The sequence below is a fragment of the Phoca vitulina genome, unplaced genomic scaffold (genome assembly GCF_004348235.1).
Source record: "Phoca vitulina isolate PV1807 unplaced genomic scaffold, GSC_HSeal_1.0 scaffold10, whole genome shotgun sequence".
Taxonomy (NCBI): domain Eukaryota; kingdom Metazoa; phylum Chordata; class Mammalia; order Carnivora; family Phocidae; genus Phoca; species Phoca vitulina.
The window spans coordinates 30,172,727-30,194,843 of record NW_022589713.1 but is presented as its reverse complement, the minus strand read 5'-3'; the positions used below and the strand labels follow the sequence as shown (position 1 = coordinate 30,194,843).

General features: G+C 39.6%; 1 protein-coding gene across 1 annotated transcript in view; it reads left to right on the top strand.

Moving 5' to 3' along the window:
* The window catches only part of EFHB (EF-hand domain family member B), a 57,673-nt gene extending 36,066 nt beyond the window's left edge, over window positions 1-21,607 (top strand). Inside the window, exons 7-13 of the mRNA XM_032409241.1 lie at window positions 1,040-1,123; window positions 1,716-1,783; window positions 5,192-5,346; window positions 13,702-13,909; window positions 16,626-16,838; window positions 18,336-18,517; window positions 21,434-21,607. Coding sequence (XP_032265132.1) covers window positions 1,040-1,123; window positions 1,716-1,783; window positions 5,192-5,346; window positions 13,702-13,909; window positions 16,626-16,838; window positions 18,336-18,517; window positions 21,434-21,607 — 1,084 coding nt within the window. The remainder of the gene's footprint in view (window positions 1-1,039; window positions 1,124-1,715; window positions 1,784-5,191; window positions 5,347-13,701; window positions 13,910-16,625; window positions 16,839-18,335; window positions 18,518-21,433) is intronic.
* The last annotated feature ends 510 nt before the right edge of the window (window positions 21,608-22,117 follow it).

Below are 22,117 nucleotides of genomic sequence, written 5' to 3'. Positions count from 1 at the left end.
TCATAATTTCTCCATATATTTGTTACTAGATGTGAATTATCTGTTTATATCCTTTGGTTATTTATTTATTTGGTCCTTAATTTTCTTTTAGAAATTTTAGTAGTTGCATTTATGATAATGTTAACACCTTGGTTTTGTTTACTGAAAAAATTTTAAATCTGCTTGTCTTAGTCTTTAGACAGATATTTATTTTTTTTTAAAAAGATTTTATTTATTTATTTGACAGAGACCCAGCCAGAGAGGGAACACAAGCAGGGGGAGTGGGAGAGGGAGAAGCAGGCCTCCTGGTGAGCAGGGAGCCCGATGCGGGGTTTGATCCCAGGACCCTGGGATCATGACCCGAGCTGAAGGCAGACGCTTAACTACTGAGCCACCCAGGTGCCCCCAAAATGTTATATTTAGATAAAATGTTATATTCTGTTACAAACTTATCTGTATAATACAGCTTTTTTTTAGCATGTATCTTTTCTTGAAACTGTGTGTATTTTTTTTTTTTTAAAGATATTTATTTGACAGAGAAAGACACAGCGAAGAGGGAACACAAGCAGGGAGAGTGGGAGAGGGAGAAGCAGGCTTCCTGCTGAGCAGGGAGCCTGACACAGGACTCTATCCCAGAACCCTGGGATCATGACCTGAGCCGAAGGCAGACGCTTAATGACTGAGCAACCCAGGCGCCCCTGTGTGTATGTTTTGATGGCCCAAATGATACTATGGTATTCCAAGGGGCACCTACGTGGCTCAGTTGGTTGTGTCTGAATCTTGATTTCAGCTCAGGTCATGATCTCAGGGTCTTGAGATCAAGCCCCGTGTGGGGCTCCACGCTAGATATGGAGCCTGCTTAAGATTCTCTCCCTCTTTCTGCCCCTCCCCTCCCCACTGGGGCTCTCTCTCTCTAAAAAAAAAATAAATAATAAAATAAATAATAATAATTAAGAAAAAAAAAGAACCAATGATACTATGGTATTTCTCATTGTATGTGTATTTGGCAGCCAAGAATACTTAGGTAATAGAGATGCTTGACAGCTTTCTAATTTTATAGGAAAAGAGGAGCTAAGGTCGTATCCAAGAGAGTTGATGATTTCAAAGAAAAGTTTCAACGTAAACTTGGAAGAGTTTTAGATCCGTAAGTTAATAATTAACTTTGAATTGATAGCGTCTTTGGATGGAATATAAAAAGTACTCTTTCGGTAAATGTTGGTTTGTTTTCTGTTAGGTTCTATCCATTAAGTAAGAAAGTCATCCTTTTGTGATAATCAGGGAACTCTCTTAGCTTCTGTAGGGGCCTGGGGTTCTAGGAAGTGTTGAGTCCTCTGAGATGAAGCGGGCATTCAGAGACCAGGGAGGGAGAATTTTATGTAAAGCTTTATTTCTGGGATACTAGAAATTTAATTTATCATGTTACATTTTTTTTTCTCTCTCTCTCTCTTCCCTGTCTCTGTCTGTCTGCCTGTCTGTTTCTACTTCCATATTCTGCTTTGAGTATGTTCTTAATTTTCTTTTTAAATTTGGGCTACTGAAAGCCAGGGAAAGCCTTTAACCATTGCCTGAGCAAGTGGAAGATTAGACAGAAGATCGGCTGGAGAACTTCTGTTTGATCTTCATAGTTTGGTTATAGGAGAAATACAGGCTATTAAAAACATATGGCAAGCATATTTTAAATTCCAGAGATGCCATGTGGTGAGTATTTTAACTAAAGGATTTGTTTTCTTTGATAGCATTGCAGAAACAATGACTGTTCCCCCAGACCACACATTTGGAGCTTGCCTCCGTGCTGAGGAGTATGGTAAATATACAAAGTTTCTCCTTAAAAAACAGCAACATCCTTACAAAGTTATGTGGTTAAATTCACCATCTCCTTCTTTCAAACTTCGAATTTTAAAGGCTTAAAATATTACATTGACATTAATGAACAATTTGTAGCACAAAAAAAGAAAAAAAATGTTCATATTATGTTTGAAATAGGTACAGTTTAAAGCCTTTGTGAATGAGTAAGTGTCGTCAAGGCTCAGAACTTTATTTAGAAAATAAATATGGCCTGTATTAAATAAGCCAAGGCGATTTGAGGCAGCTTTTTAATGAATTCAAGCATTGTACTAGGTCCCTGTTACTCAGAAGGTGGTCTGCAGACTGGCAGTGTTGGTGTCCCCTGCAAGTTTCTTAGCAATGCAGAATCTCAGGCTCCACACCAGACCTACTGAAACTGAAACTGCATTTTATGATATTCCCAGATTAATTGTAAGCACATTCAAGTTTGAGAAACCACTGTACTCTTCAATCACATAATTAAGAGCCACTCTCTTCCCACCAGCCAATCAATCAATTAATCCATAAAGTGGCAGAAGAAACTTGCCAGGATTTTGTCTTTATTTCTAAGCAATCTATACGGTAGACATTCAAAGGGAAGACTATGCTAAAGCTTATCAGGGTTGGGCTGTATATCAGTGGTTTTCAAAATATAGTCTGTAGTCTACTCGCATTAAAATCACCCAGGGAATTTATTAAATACGCAGGTTCCTGGGACCTATGCCCAGACATTCTGATCCAGTAGGCTCTTATGTACACGAACTGCTACTGAAAATGTTTTAGCTAAAGCCCACTCACTGACAAAATATATATTTATTGAGCTTATGAAACAGTGTTTTAGAATATCATTAATTGCATTAATTAGGAGATTGTATTTCAGTTCTGTTTTTAGATGAACTGTTACATGTTTAATGTATGCCTATCCATCTTAGAGGCTCTTCCTACCTGTAAGAGTGGTTAAGAGATGATTTAGGAAATCCATCAATTGGCCTGAAAAATAAATAGGTAATCATGGTAAATTCTGCTTACTTGAGGGCACGCTTCATGCTGGTGGGTGCTCCGTCTTGCTGTCTGTTGGATCCTTGGAGTCTAGCACACAGTACATTTTTCACAAATCTTTATAGCATGAATTGGTGAATCCAACACATAGTTTATCATTTTGACAATTTCACAACATTGACAAATTTCCTAATAGTTGATCAAAGTTATCCCTACAAATTGAATGAGATAGTATTACAAAATGAAAAGGAAAACCACTGACATTAATAATTTAAAAAATACATAAGTATCAGTACCAGGATTGGTCCTGCATAGTTTAACTGTGAAAGGGGACTCTAAATCCTCTTTGGACTTTTCCTGGAGTTTATGGATGGATGCAGATTAACTCTAGGTTCTCATCTTTTATGATGATTATTGGGGTCAACTAATGGCATTTATTCTGCAGAAAGCTCCTGCTTCTAGAAACATATTGATTTCTTTACTGGGCCTGGATTTCTCCTTTACACTTACTTATGGAAATAAAGGCAGCAGTACAAAGAATGTCTCATCCCTAAGGCCTGGAGTTATTGGTAATGTTAAGACACCTCCAGGAAGAGCACAAGGGCTGTGGCCAGCTCCAAAAATGCACCAGAGCAGAGGTAAGGTAAAGGAAAATCCAACACCGGTGGACAGTACTGCCTCATGGGAACTGGTTGCAGGCAGAGTACAATTAAAGAGCTTGCTTGGCTTTTCTGACAGCCATGGTGTGGTAGCTAGGTCATGGGTCTCCCAGGGCCAGAACTTGTGCTCCTGATTTCAGCTCTATAGAGACGACCCTCGAGTAATTGCAAATGATTTTACATGAGCTTCATACCTATTCTTTCAGGGCCAAGTCAGAAGAAAATATCAGCATACATCTCACTCAGCAGGAGTTACACATAGTGGGATTATGGTGGGAAAACCAGGTGGAATTGAAAAAACCATCATTCAAATGGTTATTTTTGCATGTTAATGGAGAGGGAAGGCCTCCGAAGATAAAAACTCAACCAAGAGCCATCTTGTGGAAAAAGGAAGATCTCCATTATACACAATAGCCACCCCGGTGTTTATATCAGAGGCAGGAATGTGGATGAGGAGAGGAAGCCCTGCTTATTTGTCAAAAATCACTCTCACTGTCTTGATTTCCTCTCACAGAGCCTTACTTGTGCTTTGTCCACTTGATTTTGGTCTGAGGCACTTGCCTGGTTCCTGGAACCAGCATTAGTTGTGGGCTTCTCAACCCCATCTACCCCTAAAAACATGACTTTTATCAGAATATGTGGGATTAGCTCCTGATTTTATAATAAGTAAGAATCTTAGAGGCGCAGTGAGTACCTATTAAAAGAGACTCTTGACAGGGCCTAATATAGGGCCTTATATAAACATTAGTTGCTGTGAACTGCAGCGGATGTAGTGATTTAAATTATTCCATCTAGGATATCACAGCCAACTGCCAACATGATCCTGACCTAAGCAAGCGGGAAGGGAGGTGTGTAGGCCAGGGGAAAATGAACTGAAGCAAAAGGTTCCTTCCTGTGACATCCACCAAGCCATCACATCTGGAGCAACATGGTCCACTCTAGTCTGAGCTCTGTCACCATTAACATCCAAGGAATGTTTCCCAAAAGGGAGTGGCAAGGAATGCTTATAGGCAGTGTGTATGTTTGTACTTTCTTTGTGTTATAATCTGTGGAAGTTCCTTTAAGTCATGAATGATAAATGGAAGCAAGGGCCAGGTCTGAGGGGATATAGCAGGTGGAGAGTTTATGACTTCCAGATAACTGAGGGGGTTGTGGGTCAGGACTCAGTTAATAGAATTGTGGATGAGGGTTGGTGTGCATGTGGTTGTACCCGGGAAGCAGGGCTGAGAAATGGGAACTTATAATGCATACTGAAATTCATATTAGGTGGGAATAGGGTATTTGAGTTCAATTTTTACAAGGGATCCCAGAGGTTTAGTCAACTTCAAGGCATTTAGAGTGGCCTCCACATGGACTCCTCCCTATCTTTCAGATCCTCAGCATTGCGGACAAATGTCTGCAAAGAAGCAGAGAGGCAAGGGCTTAAAATCTTAGGAAAGACAGCCAAGTAGGGCTGATGATTCCCCCCGCCATCTCCCCGCCCCAAATTCATTTTGTCAGAACTTTTTCATTGAGCAGAGAAGTAACATAAAACAGAAGTATGAAGCTTTATTAATTACTTTATGTACTTTTTTATACACAAGGATTTTCTGTCATGCTGCATAATAGTGTCAGATTTAAGCGTGAGGTTTTTTTCATTCACAGACTGCTAGATCTCTTTCTTAGGATGGGAATAATATTAACAGAGTTTAAATTCAGATAAAAGACTCCCCCCTCCCCTTTTCTAATAGGAGCTGGTGATCTCATCCATAACAGACTTCCGGGTGAATATCTTCAAGGCAAGGATAGACAGAGAGCCCTGATTGCAGCAGTGCAACATCACTTGAAGAAAGTTAACTACCAAAACTTTGACACTTTGCTGGCAGCCTTCAGGCACTATGATAAGGCTAGTATTTGAATGGAGTTTTTTGGACAATGCATGGCTTATAGATCCTGGCAGGTTGGTGTAGATCAGGGGTCAGCAGACTATGGCCTGAGGGTCAAATCCAGCCCACCACCTGTCTTTGTAAATAGTTCTACATGACAATTTGTTTTAAGTATTTTCTATGTCTGCTTTTGCACTACAAATGCAGAGACTGAATGGCCTGCAAAACCTAAAATATTTGCTTTTTGGCCCTTGACAGTAAACGTTTGCTGACCCCTGGAGTAGATCAGTGGTTGCCAAAGTTTGGTCCTTTTATCACCACCAGGGTTACTTGGGAACTCGTTAGAAATGTGCAATCTAAGGCCCACCTACTGAATTGGGAACTTCAGGTTGGGGCCTAGCAATTGTGTTTTAACAAGCTCTGCAGGTCATTCTGATACAATTTGAGAACCACTGTGGCAGATTAACACTGTAGTGTGCTGGGAGCAAAGTGGGGGGGGGGCATCATAGATCCCCAGGGAAGACTCCTGGGTCTAGGCCATCTATACCTAAAGTTGAGTATGTATACATAGTGCTGTTAGTCTATGTACAAGTCAAGCTTGGAATGCTTCTCCCCTGGGGGAGCAGGGTGTGGTTTCAGTTTTGAGAGTGTAAGATTATTCCATTTTCAACCTAAATTGTGTCCTTTCATAAAGTCAGATCAATCTAGGCCTGCATAATTACCTCACACCATTTTAGGCCATCACAGGATTGCTTTCACCAAGCTGCACTGCCTTTAGCTTATACTAAGGTGCACTATTGTACAAACCTCTTGTGAAATATTGCACAATTTTGTTACTATGTCCATAAGGCTTTTATTTATTTTTGTCACATGTATCCTCTTTATAAAGAAACCCAGTCTTTCTAAAGGAAATAACTGTGCTGCATTTATGTATCTGGTTTGTTTTTACCTCATAAGCAGCATGAACTTTGTACTGATGGTGAATACCTTTTTGACTTGGCCACCAGGAAGCTCAGAGCCAATTCAACAAAACACATCTAGTTTGTGAATATGATCTTACAGCATGCATTTTGTGTGCTCTTTTTATTCCACGTTTCTTTCTTTCTTTTTTTTTTTTTAAAGATTTTATTTATTTATTTGACAGAGAGAGATAGAGCTGGAATACAAGCAGGGGGAGTTGGAGAGGGAGAAGCAGGCTTCCCGCCTATCAGGGAGTCCGATGCGGGGCTCGATCCCTGGACCCCGGGATCATGACCCGAGCCGAAGGCAGATGCTTAATGACTGAGCCACGCAGGCGTCCCTTATTCCACATTTCTTATTTTATTTCATCTTTATTTTCTCTTTGCCCTGATTTCCTCAATTTTGGGGCTCTGTTTAATTGTACTTATTTTTCTAGGCAGCCTGAAACTATTTTAGAACGAGCCTGATTTAAACAAATAAAAGCTCATAAACCTACGATGATGCAGTGCATCATAATCTTGATATGAGAAGGAAAAAAAAAGAGTAATTTTATCTCAAAAAGAAAAGATGATATTTGTATCTCCCTTCCAATGTTGAGCACAATTTTAGAAAAGTTACACTTCACATTTTTTATCTTAAAAAAAATCTTGATTACTCATTGGCTTATTCAGTTTAATCCATTCATTTTATTTGTTTTTAGATTAGAGGCCTGTGTGTGTGTATTGTACTGATGAATAAAAAGTGGGTTAAATATCTCATTTAGGTTTGTACCAATTATGTAGGGACAAACACCAATCAGTCACTCACTACATGTCTCACAAAGTTGTGTTTAAAGAAAATGTAAGTATTCAACTGTTTCTCTGGTTTTTAATAGAGACCAATTGCTATTTACAGGTAATTTAAAAATGAATCTTCAAAATTAAAATATGTAAGCTAAAATAAGTACATTTTACGCTTTACTCAAATACAAGGATCTTACAAAGATGATAGCAGGGTAAATTTAGATAGCAGTGATATGAATCAGAGAACCTACCACAATACATAGTGCTCTGCTTTTTAAAAATTCTTCATTTTAAATGTAATTATAGGCAAGATGATCATCTTAATAGCTGTTGATTATCTTAGTGAACCACCAGGCACATTCCTTATGATAAAATTAAATTAAGCAGGGAGGAAATTACCGAGAATTATTTAATGTTGATATACCTTTTAAATAGTTAACTTTTAATATGCACAATGCAGTGCTCAGTGTCCTCCAGGAGCTTTTTTTTTTCTGAGAGGGTAATAAGATGTGGGTCTTCTAGTACAGCTGTAGGATAATTTTTGATTATTTGAATCTTCTACTATTGAATGCCCAGATTTACTTTAATGAAAAACACAAAAACAAAACAGAACAAATAAGCCATGATTTCCTAAATGAATCTTCTTGGCTTAGAGGATTAATTCTGTTATTTATTGAACACTAACTGTACATCAAACATTATTCCAGATAATGTGTAGACTTTCCACTTAGGAGATTTAAAATCTAGAGGGGAAATGAAAAGACTCATCATGTCCAGAAGTGGTCATAGTAGAGTCCCAAATTTTTGAAATAGGTCTATATTATTCCAATTCCTTTTATTCTTTTTTTTAATTTTTAATTTATTTTTATTTCTTTTTTCCATCACCCAGTTATCCCCATACCCCACCCTCTCCCCTCCAGCAACCCTCAGTTTGTTTCCTATGATTAAGAGTCTCTTATGGTTTGTCTCCCTCTCTGATTTCATCTTGTTTTATTTTTTCCTCTCTTCCCCTATGATCCTCTGCCTTGTTTCTTAAACTCCACATATGAGTGATATCATATGATAATTGCCTTTCTCTGATTGACTCATTTCACATAGCATAATACCCTCTAGTTCCATCCACTTCGTTGCAAACGGCAAGATGTTATTTTTTTGATGGCTGAGTAGAATTCCATTGTATATATATATATATACACACTACATCTTCTTTATCCATTCATCCGTCAATGGACATCTGGGCTCTTTCCATAGTTTGGCTATCGTGGACATTGCTGCTACAAACATTGGGGTGCAGGTGCCCCTTCGGATCACTACCTTTGTATCTTTGGGGTAAATACCCAGTAGGGCAATTGCTGCGTGGAAGGGTAGCTCTATTTTCAACTTTTTGAAGAACCTCCATACTGTCTTCCAGAGTGGCTGCACCAGCTTGCATTCCCACCAACAGTGTGTAAGAGGGTTCCCTTTTCTCTGCATCCTTGCCAACATCTGTTGTTTCCTGACTTGTTAATTTTAGCCATTCTGACTGGTGTGAGGTAGTATCTCATTGTGGTTTTAATTTGGATTTCCCTCATGCTGAGTGATGTGTCTGTTTTTTCATGTGTCTGTTGGCCATTTGTATGTCTTCTTTGGACAAATGTCTGTTCATGTCTTCTGCCCATTTCTTGATTGTATGATTTGTCCTTAGGGTATTGAGTTTGATAAGTTCTTTATAGATTTTGGATACTAGCCCTTTATCTGATAAGACATTTGCAAATATCTTCTCCCATTCTGTCGGTTGTCTTTTAGTTTTGTCTTGTCTTTTAGTTTTGTCTGTTTCCTTTGCTGTGCAAAAGCTTTTATATTGATGATGGCCCAATAGTTCATTTTTGCCTTTGTTTCCCTTGCCTTTGGAGATGTGTCTAGTAAGAACTTGCTGTGGCCAAGGTCACAGAGGTTGCCACCTGTGTTTCTCTAGGATTTTGATGGGCTCCTGTCTCATGTTTAGGCCTTTCATCCATTTTGAGTCTATTTTTGCGTATGGTGTAAGGAAATGGTCTAGTTTCATTTTTCTCCATGTGGCTGTCCAATTTTCCCAACACCATTTGTTAAAGAGACTGTCTTTTTTCTATTGGATATTCTTTCCTGCTTTGGCAGAGATTAGTTGACCATAGAGTTGAGGGTCAATTCCTTTTATTTTAATCATTACCAGGAAGTAGCTGAGATGAGATTATTCCTTTTTGGAGACAGCTGCATTCAATGATAAAACTGGTTTTGTGAGCCAGAAGCTGGTGAGGATGGTAGACAATTTTTGAGAAGGTTATTCCAAAGCTCAGTCCTACCAGATGGCTGTGGATGGCTGGGTGTAGGAAAGGTTCATTGAATACCTTGACTAACAGCTCATTGTTGAGTAACACTTTTGCTGTAAGACACAACATTGTCAGGCAGAAAATGGTCCAGAAAGCAAAACACATGACTCAGATTAATTTCATGGACCATACTCTTGTGCTTGGAGCTGGCTGATTGAACTGAAATAGCAATTCCATAGCTTGAAAATGTGTCAACAGTATGATGCATCACCAATAGCTCTGAGAGGTGACAAAGGTTCCATGTAGTCAGTATGCTAGGAGCATGAAGGCCATGTCTTATGTGTGATGTGTCCTCCCTCACCATGAGACAAATTGGCTGAATTTTGTCAGAAGTCACAAGTATGGTATGTGGTGCGGTAGCCTCTGCCTCATAAACATAGAGTGTTTTACTTGGTACTCATTTGTGTGTCACCATGTCTGGTACAACAATGGATCCAGGTAGCAAAATTGGCAATATGGATGGTTTAGGCTTAGTCAGAAGCTTGATTATAGTCTGAGAATGAGCAGAGAATAACCCTTAGCATGGGCTTCTATATGACTTACCAACATGGCTCAATCAACAGCTATGATTTGTTACCATAGTTTTCAGACTTAAAAAGCAGTGTCTTTAATCTTCCAGTCTATAGTTTTCCTTTTCCAAGTGGCAAACCAAACAGACAGGCCATTGGTAACAGTCAAAGAGTCAGTAAAAATATAATGGGTTCATCAAGGGGAGTATTGGCCAGAGCCATGAGACTAGCCTTGAGTAGATTGACTATGTCCATTTTTGATCATTCATAGCTCTCATTAAAAGCCACAGCAGCCCAGGGAAGACCACTGAGTTTCAAGTTAGTAAACCAGACCTAGAGGTTCTAAGTGTCAAAACTGTTAGTCATAGAGACCTGAGGCTCAAAGGGGTCATTAGGGTTGTGGGGCTCCAAAGGTAATAGCATTCTCTACATGTGGCTCATTAGTAATACAAATATGCAAAACTTCAGTACAAGTTATAAATTCAGCAGTGGAAGCTACAGAAATAATATATTGCTAACTTTCCTTCTCCACTTTGAACAAACCCTGCCCAAACCCCACTAGCTGAATGCAGACATCTCCTCTCTCTAGAGACTGGGTAGGATGATGACTTTGGCACCCGTATCCAGAGGCCATAAAAGTTTGAGACTTTGCCCCTCTGAAGTTCAATAGTATACTTGAACAGATGCATGTAGCATTTGATCTCCCTTGGGAACAGGGAGACCTTGGTCCCACATCTAGTCATCTTTCTCCTTAGAGCAGCTGAGGTTGGGGTATGGAGGAGGGGAGAATCAAGGGTGCAGAGGGCATGACTCAGTACAGAGAGTAAGAAATATTTACTTTGAGTTTTGAGCGGTATGCAGCAAAATGAAACAAACCACCAGTGTTTTCAGTCCACACAAATCGCTATATTGGGCGATGAAGTCATCACTGTGGGCACCATCTATTTCAGTTTTGAGAACCCCTTGATTCAACTGCCATATCCCACATAGCTTTTCAGCTAGGGCTATGGGGTTTGCATTTTTGGTTGACTTGGGCTTGCAGCAGAGGTTTTTTTTTTTTTTTTTTTTATGTTCTGTTAATCACCATACATTGCATCATTAGTTTTTGATGTAGTGTTCCATGATTCATTGTTTGCATATAACACCCAGTGCTCCATTCAGTACGTGCCCTCTTTAATACCCATCACCAGGCTAACCCATCCCCCTCCCCCTCCCCTCTAGAACCCTCAGTTTGTTTCTCAGAGTCAATAGTCTCTCATGATTCATCTCCCCCTCCGATTTCCCCCCTTCATTTTTTCCTTCCTGCTATTTTCTTCTTTTTCTTTTTAACATATAATGTATTATTTGTTTCAGAGGTACAGGTCTGTGATTCAACAGTCTTACACAATTCACAGTGCTCACCATAGCACATACCCTCCCCAATGTCTTAGCACCCAGTCACCCCATGTCTCCCACTCCCCACCACTCCAGCAACCCTCAGTTTGTTTCCTGAGATTAAGAATTCCTCATATCAGTGAGGTCATATGATACATGTCTTTCTCTGATTGACTTATTTTGCTCAGCATAATACCCTCCAGTACCATCCACATCATTGCAAATGGCAAGATTTCATTCCTTTTGATGGCTGCATAATATTCCATTGTGTGTGTATGTATGTATATATATATATATACATACATACACACACATATATATACCACATCTTCTTTATCCATTCATCTGTCAATGGACATCTTGGCTTTTCCCATAATTTGGCTATTGTGGACATTGCTGCTATAAACATCGGGGTGCAGGTGCCCCTTCGGATCCCTACATTTGTATCTTTGGGGTAAATACCCAGTAGTGCAATTGCTGTGTCGTAGGGTAACTCTATTTTCAACTTTTTGAGGAACCTCCATACTGTATTCCAGAGTGGCAGCAAAGGTTTTTATAAAGGAGTCTACTTAGTCCAGGGCATTTGCAGCCCCCTTGTCAAGATAATATGTTTTAAATTCTCATTCTGTTTCAACATAAGCATCAGGGATGTTTTCCAGGCCTACAAATCTGACTGCAGGAATTTATAGAGTTCGTTGGCTCAGTTCCTCATTCTCCAGGGATCACGTTCATCACCATTCTAAAACTAATCCTGAGCATAAGAGCTGAATACTAGTCAATGAGTCATTTATCTTTTCTCTTGGGAGTTTGTCTCAGAAATTCTCTGAGAGGGCCAAAGCTCCCTTAATAGCAGCCAGGACCCACTGCAAAAAAACTCAGATCTTTTACCATCCTCTCCAAATGGGCTTAAGGTTTGATGGACTCCAGGAGGGGCTGAGGGGTAAGACATCTCAGCTCTTACCATTCTTCCTTAACAAGCGTTATGTGGGACACCTGAGTGGTTCAATTGGTTAGGCATCTGCCTTCAGCTCAGGTCATTATCCTAGGGTCCTGGGATGGAGACCCTGCATGGGCTCTGCTGTTTCTCTTTCTGCCCCTCCCTCCTGCTCTGCTCTCTCTCTCTTTCTCAAATAAATAAAATCTTAAAAAACAAACAAACAGGGCGCCTGGGTGGCTCAGTCGTTTAAGCATCTGCCTTTGGCTCAGGTCATGATCCCAGGGTCCTGGGATCGAGCCCCGCATTGGGCTCTCTGCTCAGCAGGAGCCTGCTTCTCCCTCTCCCTCTGCCTGCTGCTCTGCCTACTTGTGCTCTCTCTCTGTCAAATAAATTAATAAATAAAATCTTTCAAAACAAACAAACAGGGGCACCTGGGTGGCTCAGTCATTAAGCATCTGCCTTGGGCTCAGGTCATGATCCCAGGGTCCTGGGATCCAGCCCCACATCGGGCTCCCTGCTCAGCAGGAAGCCTGCTTCTCCCTCTCCCACTTCCCCTGCTTGTGTTCCCTCTCTCGCTGTGTCTCTCTCTGTCAAATAAATAAATAAAATCTTTAAAAAACAAACAAACAAACAAGCATTATGTGTTCAGACCCTTAATCTCCCATCCAAGTACTAAACAGGCCTGACCCTGCTTAGCTTCCAAGATCAGATGAGATCGGGAACACTCAAGGTGGAATGGACATAGACTACCTCTTTATCTCCCAAGTGAACCAACTAGTTCCTGCCCAAAGCCTTCATCAATTTCCCTCCTTTCTCACTCAGTGTAGGTGCTCCTGTCTTTGTCTGGAAGAAGGTGGAACTTCCCCTGCTCCCCCTACCAGGATGAATTTTAGTGCTAATTGTTACAGTGGGGCCAGATTGGTAGCATGTCCCTCTTGCCCACAGGAGTGTTAACAACAAGCAGGCAACAGTCTTTGACTCTGCTTCCCCGTATTTGGCCTACAACTACTTCTCCAATTTCCCGTCACTACCAGACAACAGAGTGGAGGACCATTTAGTGCTCAGTTGGAAAACCAGAGGTGTTAAAAACTTAGAAAGCATGGGAAAATGTAGAAAGCTATCAAAAAGTACACAATGTTGGTTAAATGCAACGTCAAGCACAAATCACGGTTACACCTGCCCTGCCACAGTGTAAACAGCATGCTTTAAAGGAAAAAATGTTAAAGTAGAATGAACAAAGATTCTGAGTCACACCCCGCTCCAACCAGGGTTGAAATTACTGTGCGCATATCAGGTTGACACAATGAGGAGCTCGCTTAATATTCGACTGTTCTTATGTAAAAAATAAGACAAATTCTTTGAATTTATGTGATAGATCTCCTTTTTCTTAAATGAAATAATAGATGTTGCATACTCTGCTCTTAAAGGTGATTGCTTGCTTCATCTTTTTGTACTTTGTGTCTAACAGAATGGAGATGGGGTGATAGATAAAGCCGAGCTTCGGGAGGCTTGTGAACAGGTCAGCTTGCACTTAGATGAGAAGCTCCTGGACCAGCTATTTGACTACTGTGATGTGGATAATGATGGGCTGATTAACTACCTAGAATTTGCAAATTTTCTTAACTGGAAAGATAAAATGCCTCTTAAAGAGTATGAAGAGAGGGTCATTATTAAAGGTATTTAATTTTTGAAGGTTTTCTGAATTCTTAAATGGACTTTTATATTTTCAGTTTTCTAGGAGTTGACTCTTGTCAACTTTAATATTTAAAAATATGTACATATATACATATTCTTTGCTTATTTATGCATAGACTATGTGGAAGGACAGGAAAGAATTTGATGATGTTTAAGGGGAACCAGGTAGCTAAGGGACAGGGTGGCAGCAAGACTCACATTTTAATCTATGCGTTTATGTCTTTGAATTTGGAACCATGTATTGCTCTTTCAAAAGAAAAAAAATTAAAAGCAAAAACAGTTTACACCGAAATCCAAAATATGAAAGACAGTTCCTCAGAAAGCTGTTTGAAAACCATTGTCTTAGAGTAATTAGCTCCCTTCCCCCAGGAAAACTCAATAGTAAAATAGGATTTGACATAAGAAAATTTATTTTTACATTTTATAAGAAAAATAAAAGCACTCTTTACCTTTATTCAAATATTTTCATGTTTCCACATTGACTTCCTGCATCACTAACTATATATATATACACATACACACACATAGATGTATACTATATACACACATATATATAAAATCACAGTGAATGTACCATTTTTATTTGGCTTTTTAAAATTTAGCTTTCAAATTTCTATGGAATTAAGAAATAGTTTTATGGTAAACTTTTTTATGAACTTCATTTTCAGTTCCCTCATGCTGATGTATGATGAATTACTAAGCCATTTCCTCACTCTTTGAAATTTAGGTTATTTCCAGATATTTTAAAAGTAATATCGGTAACGCTATAATGATTATCATCTCTCAAAAATCTTTGTTTCTAATTATATCTCATTTCTTATGAATGTTATTATTGTCCCAGAAGTAACTATATTTTCATTTTGCTTTTCTAAATGATTGTACCAGTTTGCAATTTTATCAGTCAAATCTGTGAAGTTTTACTCTAACTTTGCTACCACTGAGTATTATTTCAAACATTCTTGTAATTTAGTTGTTATTATGATACTTTGTTCACTTTAATGTTCAAATTTTGACTATTAGAGAAGAATAACTTTTTATTTTATTTTATTTTTTAAAGATTTTATTTATTTGACAGAGAGAGAGAGACAGCCAGAGAGGGAACACAAGCAGGGGGAGTGGGGGAGAGAGAAGCAGGCTTCCCGAGGAGCAAGGAGCCCGATGCGGGGCTCAATTCCAGGACCCTGAGATCATGACCTGAGCTGAAAGCAGATGCTTAATGACTGAACCACCCAGGTGCCCTGAGGATTAACTTTTTAAAAAGATTGTTTACATTTCTATCTCCTCTGGAATATTTTTCTCTAAAAGGTGAAGCTATTACTATTTTTACTTTTATTCCTGGGTCATGCCTTTCTGCAAGGCCAAAACCAAATTTGGAGCCTTATTGATGATGTGAGCCCTTATGAGTTTCTGAGATGGCCTTTCTATTAGAGCCGCTAGGACAGCAGGAGGATCTTCTTTACCTAATGAAGATTTTATAGAAAACAATTCTACCCTAGTGCTTTCAGAAATACAAAGGGGAGATAGAGTTTCTTTCTTCTTGACACAACTCATGAAGTAGTGGGGGAAAGCAGAAGCCTGTTTTCAAACCAGAACGTTTTTCAAATTGTTCCTGGTTTTTGGATTCTGACTTCATCTGTCACTTTCAATGGAGTCCTTGAGGTTGTCCTTCTTCTAGGATCGTGGCCAGTGAGTGGTTCAGTCAGAAGGGGCTCAGGAATGTTTTGCCAGGAATTTTCTTTTATTCAATTCTACTTACTGTTGACTTCTAGAGGAAAGGGGTAAGTATTCTAAGGCAGTGGCTTTCAAACAGTTTTCTGAGACACTGTTTCTCATACTGGCCCAGATTTCTGCTTTTAGCGGGGCGCAGGGAGGGGATTAGAGGTTTTGGAACACAGGGCATGAGTGTGTTCACGGCAATGATTGGCAGAAGCTGAATGGGGGATGCAGACTTTGGATAGGCATGTCTTTTCTGGTTTACCACCGTTCCACCCCAACCTGACACTGGGGCACCATTTGCCTTTGCAACCCTTGCTTGGGCTTTCCCGGAACCCTGAGAGTTCTTCGAGAGATTGAAAGACCACAGCGCCCTCTAGTGCTAGCTGTGGAGCAGATCTTCAAAAGGACAGAGTCTTACAAGTTGAGTTTTACCTCAGGGTTTTCTTTTACACACGGATGTGAAGAGGGTTATTTATATAATCGGTTCCTGAGCTCACGCTGTGTTCTCATTGCCTCTCCAAATGTTGCAATACATGGGGCTCCCCACCACCAGGAGGTATGTGTGGAATTTACAACTCCAAATGTGTCTGCTCCTATCTCTCCTTGGAGCACAACTCTGGAAAAAACTCTGGTAATCCTGTAGTTCCAGTTAAATATAAAAATAAACTCTTTTTTTTTTTAAAAGGGAAAAATAGGTTCCATGTTTTCATTTGGTCTCTCAGATTTAAAAGGTTTATTCTAGAGTAAAGTGGGTGGAGTGGCGAGAAGAAACAGGCCACATTCGGATTTCCTGGTATATGACATTGGCCTGCCCTTGCTCTTCCACAGTGGGGTGCTGGCATCAGGGGAGGGCTTCCCTAGCCCAGTCTCAGTGTCTACCAGCAAGGAGAGGCTAACCAGGAAAACTGATTTTGTTGCAGAGCAGCAAGACCACGTAGTGATTTCTTTCCGTACTTTACCCAACCCCAACTCTGCTTCAAGGTAGAAAACCAGATTGTGCAAACCCTGCTGAGGCTAATGTTGAAGAATCTGAACCAACTCTCCTGATAAAGCCCGAAGATATTGTCTTAAAAGAACCAGGGAGCTCAGGAAAGACTCTCCGGACACTTCTGAGGCCAAGTGATACAGTTTCTAATCACTATAAGACAACTTCTTCTGAGATCAGTGCGGTTGTAGGAGCTGTTCCTTCTACTTGTGAGTATGTCACATTATTTGCTGAGTTTTAAAAGTAAGATCAGCAAACATAGAAGTGTCCTTTGTCTGTCCTTGTATTGTCCCCAGCCTCTATCTTCATTAGGCTGTTTCTCAAAGCCTAGGACACCTTTCATTCAGTTCTGTATTTGAACCATCCAGGAGGTCTCGATAAATGTAGGCTAAACTTAACTATTGTTAATGATGACCCAAGTAAAATGATTCTCTCAATATTAATGAAATTGATCTGTGATGATCAGAACATTGAATGTTACACAGACTACACCAAGTGTTAGGAGATTCATAAGCCATCTTATTCTTAGCTATAAGCAGATTCCCTTCAAATATTTGAAGAGCTTTTGCAGAACTATTCTCTGTATCTTCATTCTCCATCTGTTAGTTTGCTAGGGCTGCCATAACAAGTACCACAAACTGGATGGCTTAAACAACAGAAATTTATCATCTTATGGTTCTGGAGGCTGAAAGTCTGAGGCCAGGGTATTTGGCAGGGTTGGTTCCTTCCGGGACTGTGAGGGAGAATCTGTTCCAGGCCCCTTTCCTAGATTCTGGTGCGTTGCTGACAATCTTTGGTGTCCCTTTGCTTCTGCTGCATCACCCTGGTCTCTGCCTTCACCTTCACATGGTGTCCTCCTGTGTGAGAGTCTGGGTCCAAATGGCCCCTTTTATAGGGACTCCCAGTCACACTGGATTAGCGGCCTACTCTATCTACTCTAGTATGACTTCATCTTAATTAATTACAAATGCAATGTCTCTTTTCCTTTTAAGATTTTTTATTTTTAAGTTATCTCTACACCCAATATGGGGCTCTAACTTACAACCTCAAGATCTAACAACTGAGCCAGCCAGGCACCCTGCAATGGCTCTGTTTTTAAATAAAGTCACATCTGAGGTACTGGTGGTTAGGATTTTAACATACAATCTGGGGGAGAATATGGTTCAACTCATAACACCTCATATCTCATTATTGAGCATGATCACTCTTGGTTAGTTAGAGACTATTTTATGTGGGTTAAGATCACTTCCTTAGACTAAGGACATGATTAAGGATTTATGTATTTTTCTCAACTGGATTTTATAGACATGCTGTTTATATTCTGGTATAATGAGCTCTTGCTACTCCCTTTAGAATAGTGCTGTCCAATAGAAATATAATTGGAGTTATATGTATTTAAAAATTTTTAGTAGCTACATTAAGAAAAAGAAACAGGTGAAATTATTTTTTATAGTATATATACTTTATATATAATATATAGATCTTCCAAATATTTTTTCAACAATTAATCAATATAAAACGATTAAATATTCCACTTTTTTGAGGGTACGAAATCTTTGAAGTTCAGTGTGTATTTTATACTTACATCGCATCTCAGTTTGGACTAGCCCCATTTCAAGTATGTACTCGATTGCCACATGTGGTGGCTACTGTATTTTACAGCTCAGTTTTAGAATGGCTGCTTTCCTTTCTCATTGGTGTCCTAGGTTATCCCATCTATGGTGTTCCAACCATTCGGTCTGATATTCCTGCCCCCCGAATTCGTCGCGTCAGTGATAGAACTAATTATGGTGAAGAAGGCAATGCCTATTCATTACTACATCCTTCCATCTTTAGCCAGAAAGGAGTGTTTGAAAGAGACTTCTTTAAGACCAGATCAAAAAAAGAGGTACAGCATATTATTTCAAAGGAGTTGAAAGAAATGTCAACTTCACATAAACACACAAAGATGAAAATGTTTATTTATCAACAGCTATTTAATTTTAGACTGTTTAAAACGTGAGCTTTGATATTACAAAAGTCATCAGGATCCTCAAATACAGGATTCTTGAGGATAACGTTCAGTTTGGTTGTGACGTTTTGGTACGATTCTTGGAGCAGTTTTTCTTCTATGATAGGAAACATTAATTCACATCATATATCCACTACAACCCATGTATGAAAAGAAAAATGTTTCCCTAAGGAACTCAACACTATTCTTAGTTGAGAAAAAGCAAAAGGGATCAATCTCTTCCTTGTGTAAGTATCTCATGGTTTTATATCTCCAAAACCAAAGGTAAGTATGAGAAGGACCACTCTGCCCCCTCCTTATGTACTGCTGCTATCTTATGTCTTAGATTATCTGTGAAAGCACTGATTTAAAATATTCTGTCCTGGTGCCACACCATTTGTTAGCCCATGTATCTTGTTTTTGTTTGTTAGAAAACATGGTCCTCATATTCTAGGTGCTTTTCTTCCTAGATGGGTTATAAAACAGGAGCAACCAGCTAGGTCAGAATAGCCACTGGGATTCTAAGGGCCAAGGATTAATAGCAATGCTTGGCCAGCCTGTCTTGATCTGGACTCGTAGAATGCAGGGTGTAATCTAGGGTGCAACTGCTTCTTCAGAATTTTCATATCCAGAACTAGGAATGATTGAGGAGACATAATTAGACATATGATGGCTTCTGTAACTTCAGATGAAGGGCTGATGGTTTGAAAACTTACTAACTACTACCTTAATTACAACAGATTCATTCCAGCATTTCATCCCCACTGAGGTAGGGGACAGAAGGAAGAAGGGAGATGAAACTCAGAGGAGATGCCTGCTGGCTGCTCCCAAAGAAGGAACTCAGGGTCCACCCCAGGGACAGTGAAGGGACACCCCCAGATGGTTTCACTTCCTTTAATTACTCTGAAGGCCCTATGAAATAGAAGTACAGTGATGGGGTAGCCCGGTAATGGGTATTAAGGAGGGCACATGTGTTGTAATGAGCACTGGGTGTTACATGCAATTAATGAATCATGGAACACTACATCCAAAAAAAAAAAAAGAGAAAAAAGTACAGGGTTGCCAAAAGAAACAAAAACCTCCTGCTTGTTGCATGATGCCTAAAATTCTTTTAACTAGGAAATCATCCTTTAACTCTAGAAAAAAAGAAAGAGCCCAAATGAGTGGTTGGAGTAATAATGCTAATTTGAGAGTGGATGGGCTTCTGGAAAATATTAGCGAATCAGTGTATTGTGATGGAATAGGGAACTAGGGGAGGGATGCCTCCTGAGGAGTGGGAAAGGAAGTGGAGGCGGAGGGCTGGGATGCTCAAGACTGACCCAGGGCACTTCCAGAGTTCACTCTGTGGGAGCAGTCATTACCTGCCACTGGATGGGGGGAGATCACAGCTCTGCACAGGGGCCCTGAGGTATTTTTGCTGTACAACCACAGCTGTTGGCAGCTCTGCTCTTCTGAATTTCAAGTGTATTTGATTATACTGTTAATTTCCCATGAGGGCACATCATTTCTAGGGGATCTTTTAATTGTTAAGATTCTGTTTCATAGATGTATTCTGCAACTCTTCTATTTCTTTGGATTTCCTATTCGCTGTCTAACCTTTCTTTCCATTTCCCTCTTGGCTTTTTTTCTGTATGCCTCACAGTAAATGTTTTTCCTCTTTTAAATTTAGTTTTGGGGCACCGGCATGGCTTAGTCGGTTAAGCGTCTGTCTTGGGCTCAGGTCATGATCCCCGGGGTCCTGGGATAGAGCCCCCCCCCACATCGGGCTCCCTGCTCATCGGGGAGTCTGCTTCTCCCTCTGCCCCTCCCTCCTGCTCATGCTCTCTCTCACTCTGTCTCGCTCGAATAAATAAATTTTAAAAATCTTAAAAACAATAAATTTAGTTTCATTTTTTTTTTCAAATCTTTTATGTCCTCTACTCATTCTAACATTTCTTTCCACTGCTAGATCTTATCTTTCCTTTCTTAAATTTTCCCTGGGACATAAGAAACATGTTTTCCCATAATAATTATCATTGCAGAGAGATTACTAATAACCAAAATTTGCTGGTTTTCAATATGCTTAGATTTTAGTTTGCTCATGCATGCTCAATCTTTCTGGCACTTGCACACCTACAACTATAAAGTTTATAACAGGCCAGTAAGAGACATTTATAAATAATCATATTTTAGAAAAGAGAAACTAATTTTCAAGGGGTTGACATGACATAGACAAGATCCTAGTGACAAGAAGTGAGATAGGATTCAAATCCAGCAAGTCTTCTTTCTTTAACTTTTTTACTCTTTCTGCTTGAATTTAGCTGCCTCCCTTTAAAATAACCAGAAACACTTAAAGAGTTGGAAATCATTTTATATATGGGCTAGTATAGGTGAATATTCTCATATTCATATTAACAAAATGATTCCTGAATTGAAAATACTGGAATTTTGACATCTTATTATTATAAGTAATAGGCACACACATAAACACATGTGTGGGTACACACTTTTTTGGGGGGATAAATAGCCATAGCCTTAGAAGTTATAAAGATATTTTTATTTTTATATATTTATTTTTTGAAGATTTTATTTATTCATTTGACAAAGAGAGACACAGCAAGAGAGGGAACACAAGCAGGGGGCGTGGGAGAGGGAGAAGCAGGCTTCCTGCAGAGCAGGGAGCCCAATGCGAGGCTTGATCCCAGAACCCTGGGATCACGACCTGAGCCAAAGGCAGACGCTTAACGATTGAGCCACCCAGGCACCCTATAAAGATATTTTAAAAATACAAATTTAAGTCTTAGTCTGACTTTAAATGTTTTTTTTTTCCCCTAGATTGCAGAGATATTATATAATATTGGTGTCAAGCTTTCTGATGAAGAATTTGAAAATGTATGGAATCTTGCATCAAAAAAACATCACAGAGGAGAAGTTTGTGTTGAGACCATCAGAAACGTTCTGGATGAGCTACAACATGCAGACCGGGTCAAGTGTAAAACAACCATGTGATATTTTTGGAGTTCATTCATTTAAACAAAAGAATTGTTAAATCTGCATTCATCAAAAATGATCAGTCCATTCTGGTTTTAAATATTACGTTAGAATTCAGCAATCACTGTAGTAGGACTCCTATGCCTGTGTGTGTTGTTAATAAATTTGATTTGGGATTTTAAGATTTATTTACCAAAGAACTTGATAAGCGGTTAGAGTTAACTTTTTACCTTACCAAAGGCCTAGTTCAGAATGATAGGGGACGTTTGTAATGTTTAGAATGCTTAAGAAGTGTATGCATTTAATTTTTTTTAAAAGATATTATTTATTTATTTGTCAGAGAGCACAAGCAGGGGGAGCGGCAGGCAGAGGGAGAAGCAGGTTCCCCCCTGAGCAGGGAGCCCGATGCAGGGCTCGATCCCAGGACCCTGGGATCATGACCTGAGCTGAAGGCAGACGCTTAACTGACTGAGCCACCCAGGTGTCCCAGAAGTCTATGCATTTTAGTTGGTTGACTGAAATTCAAAG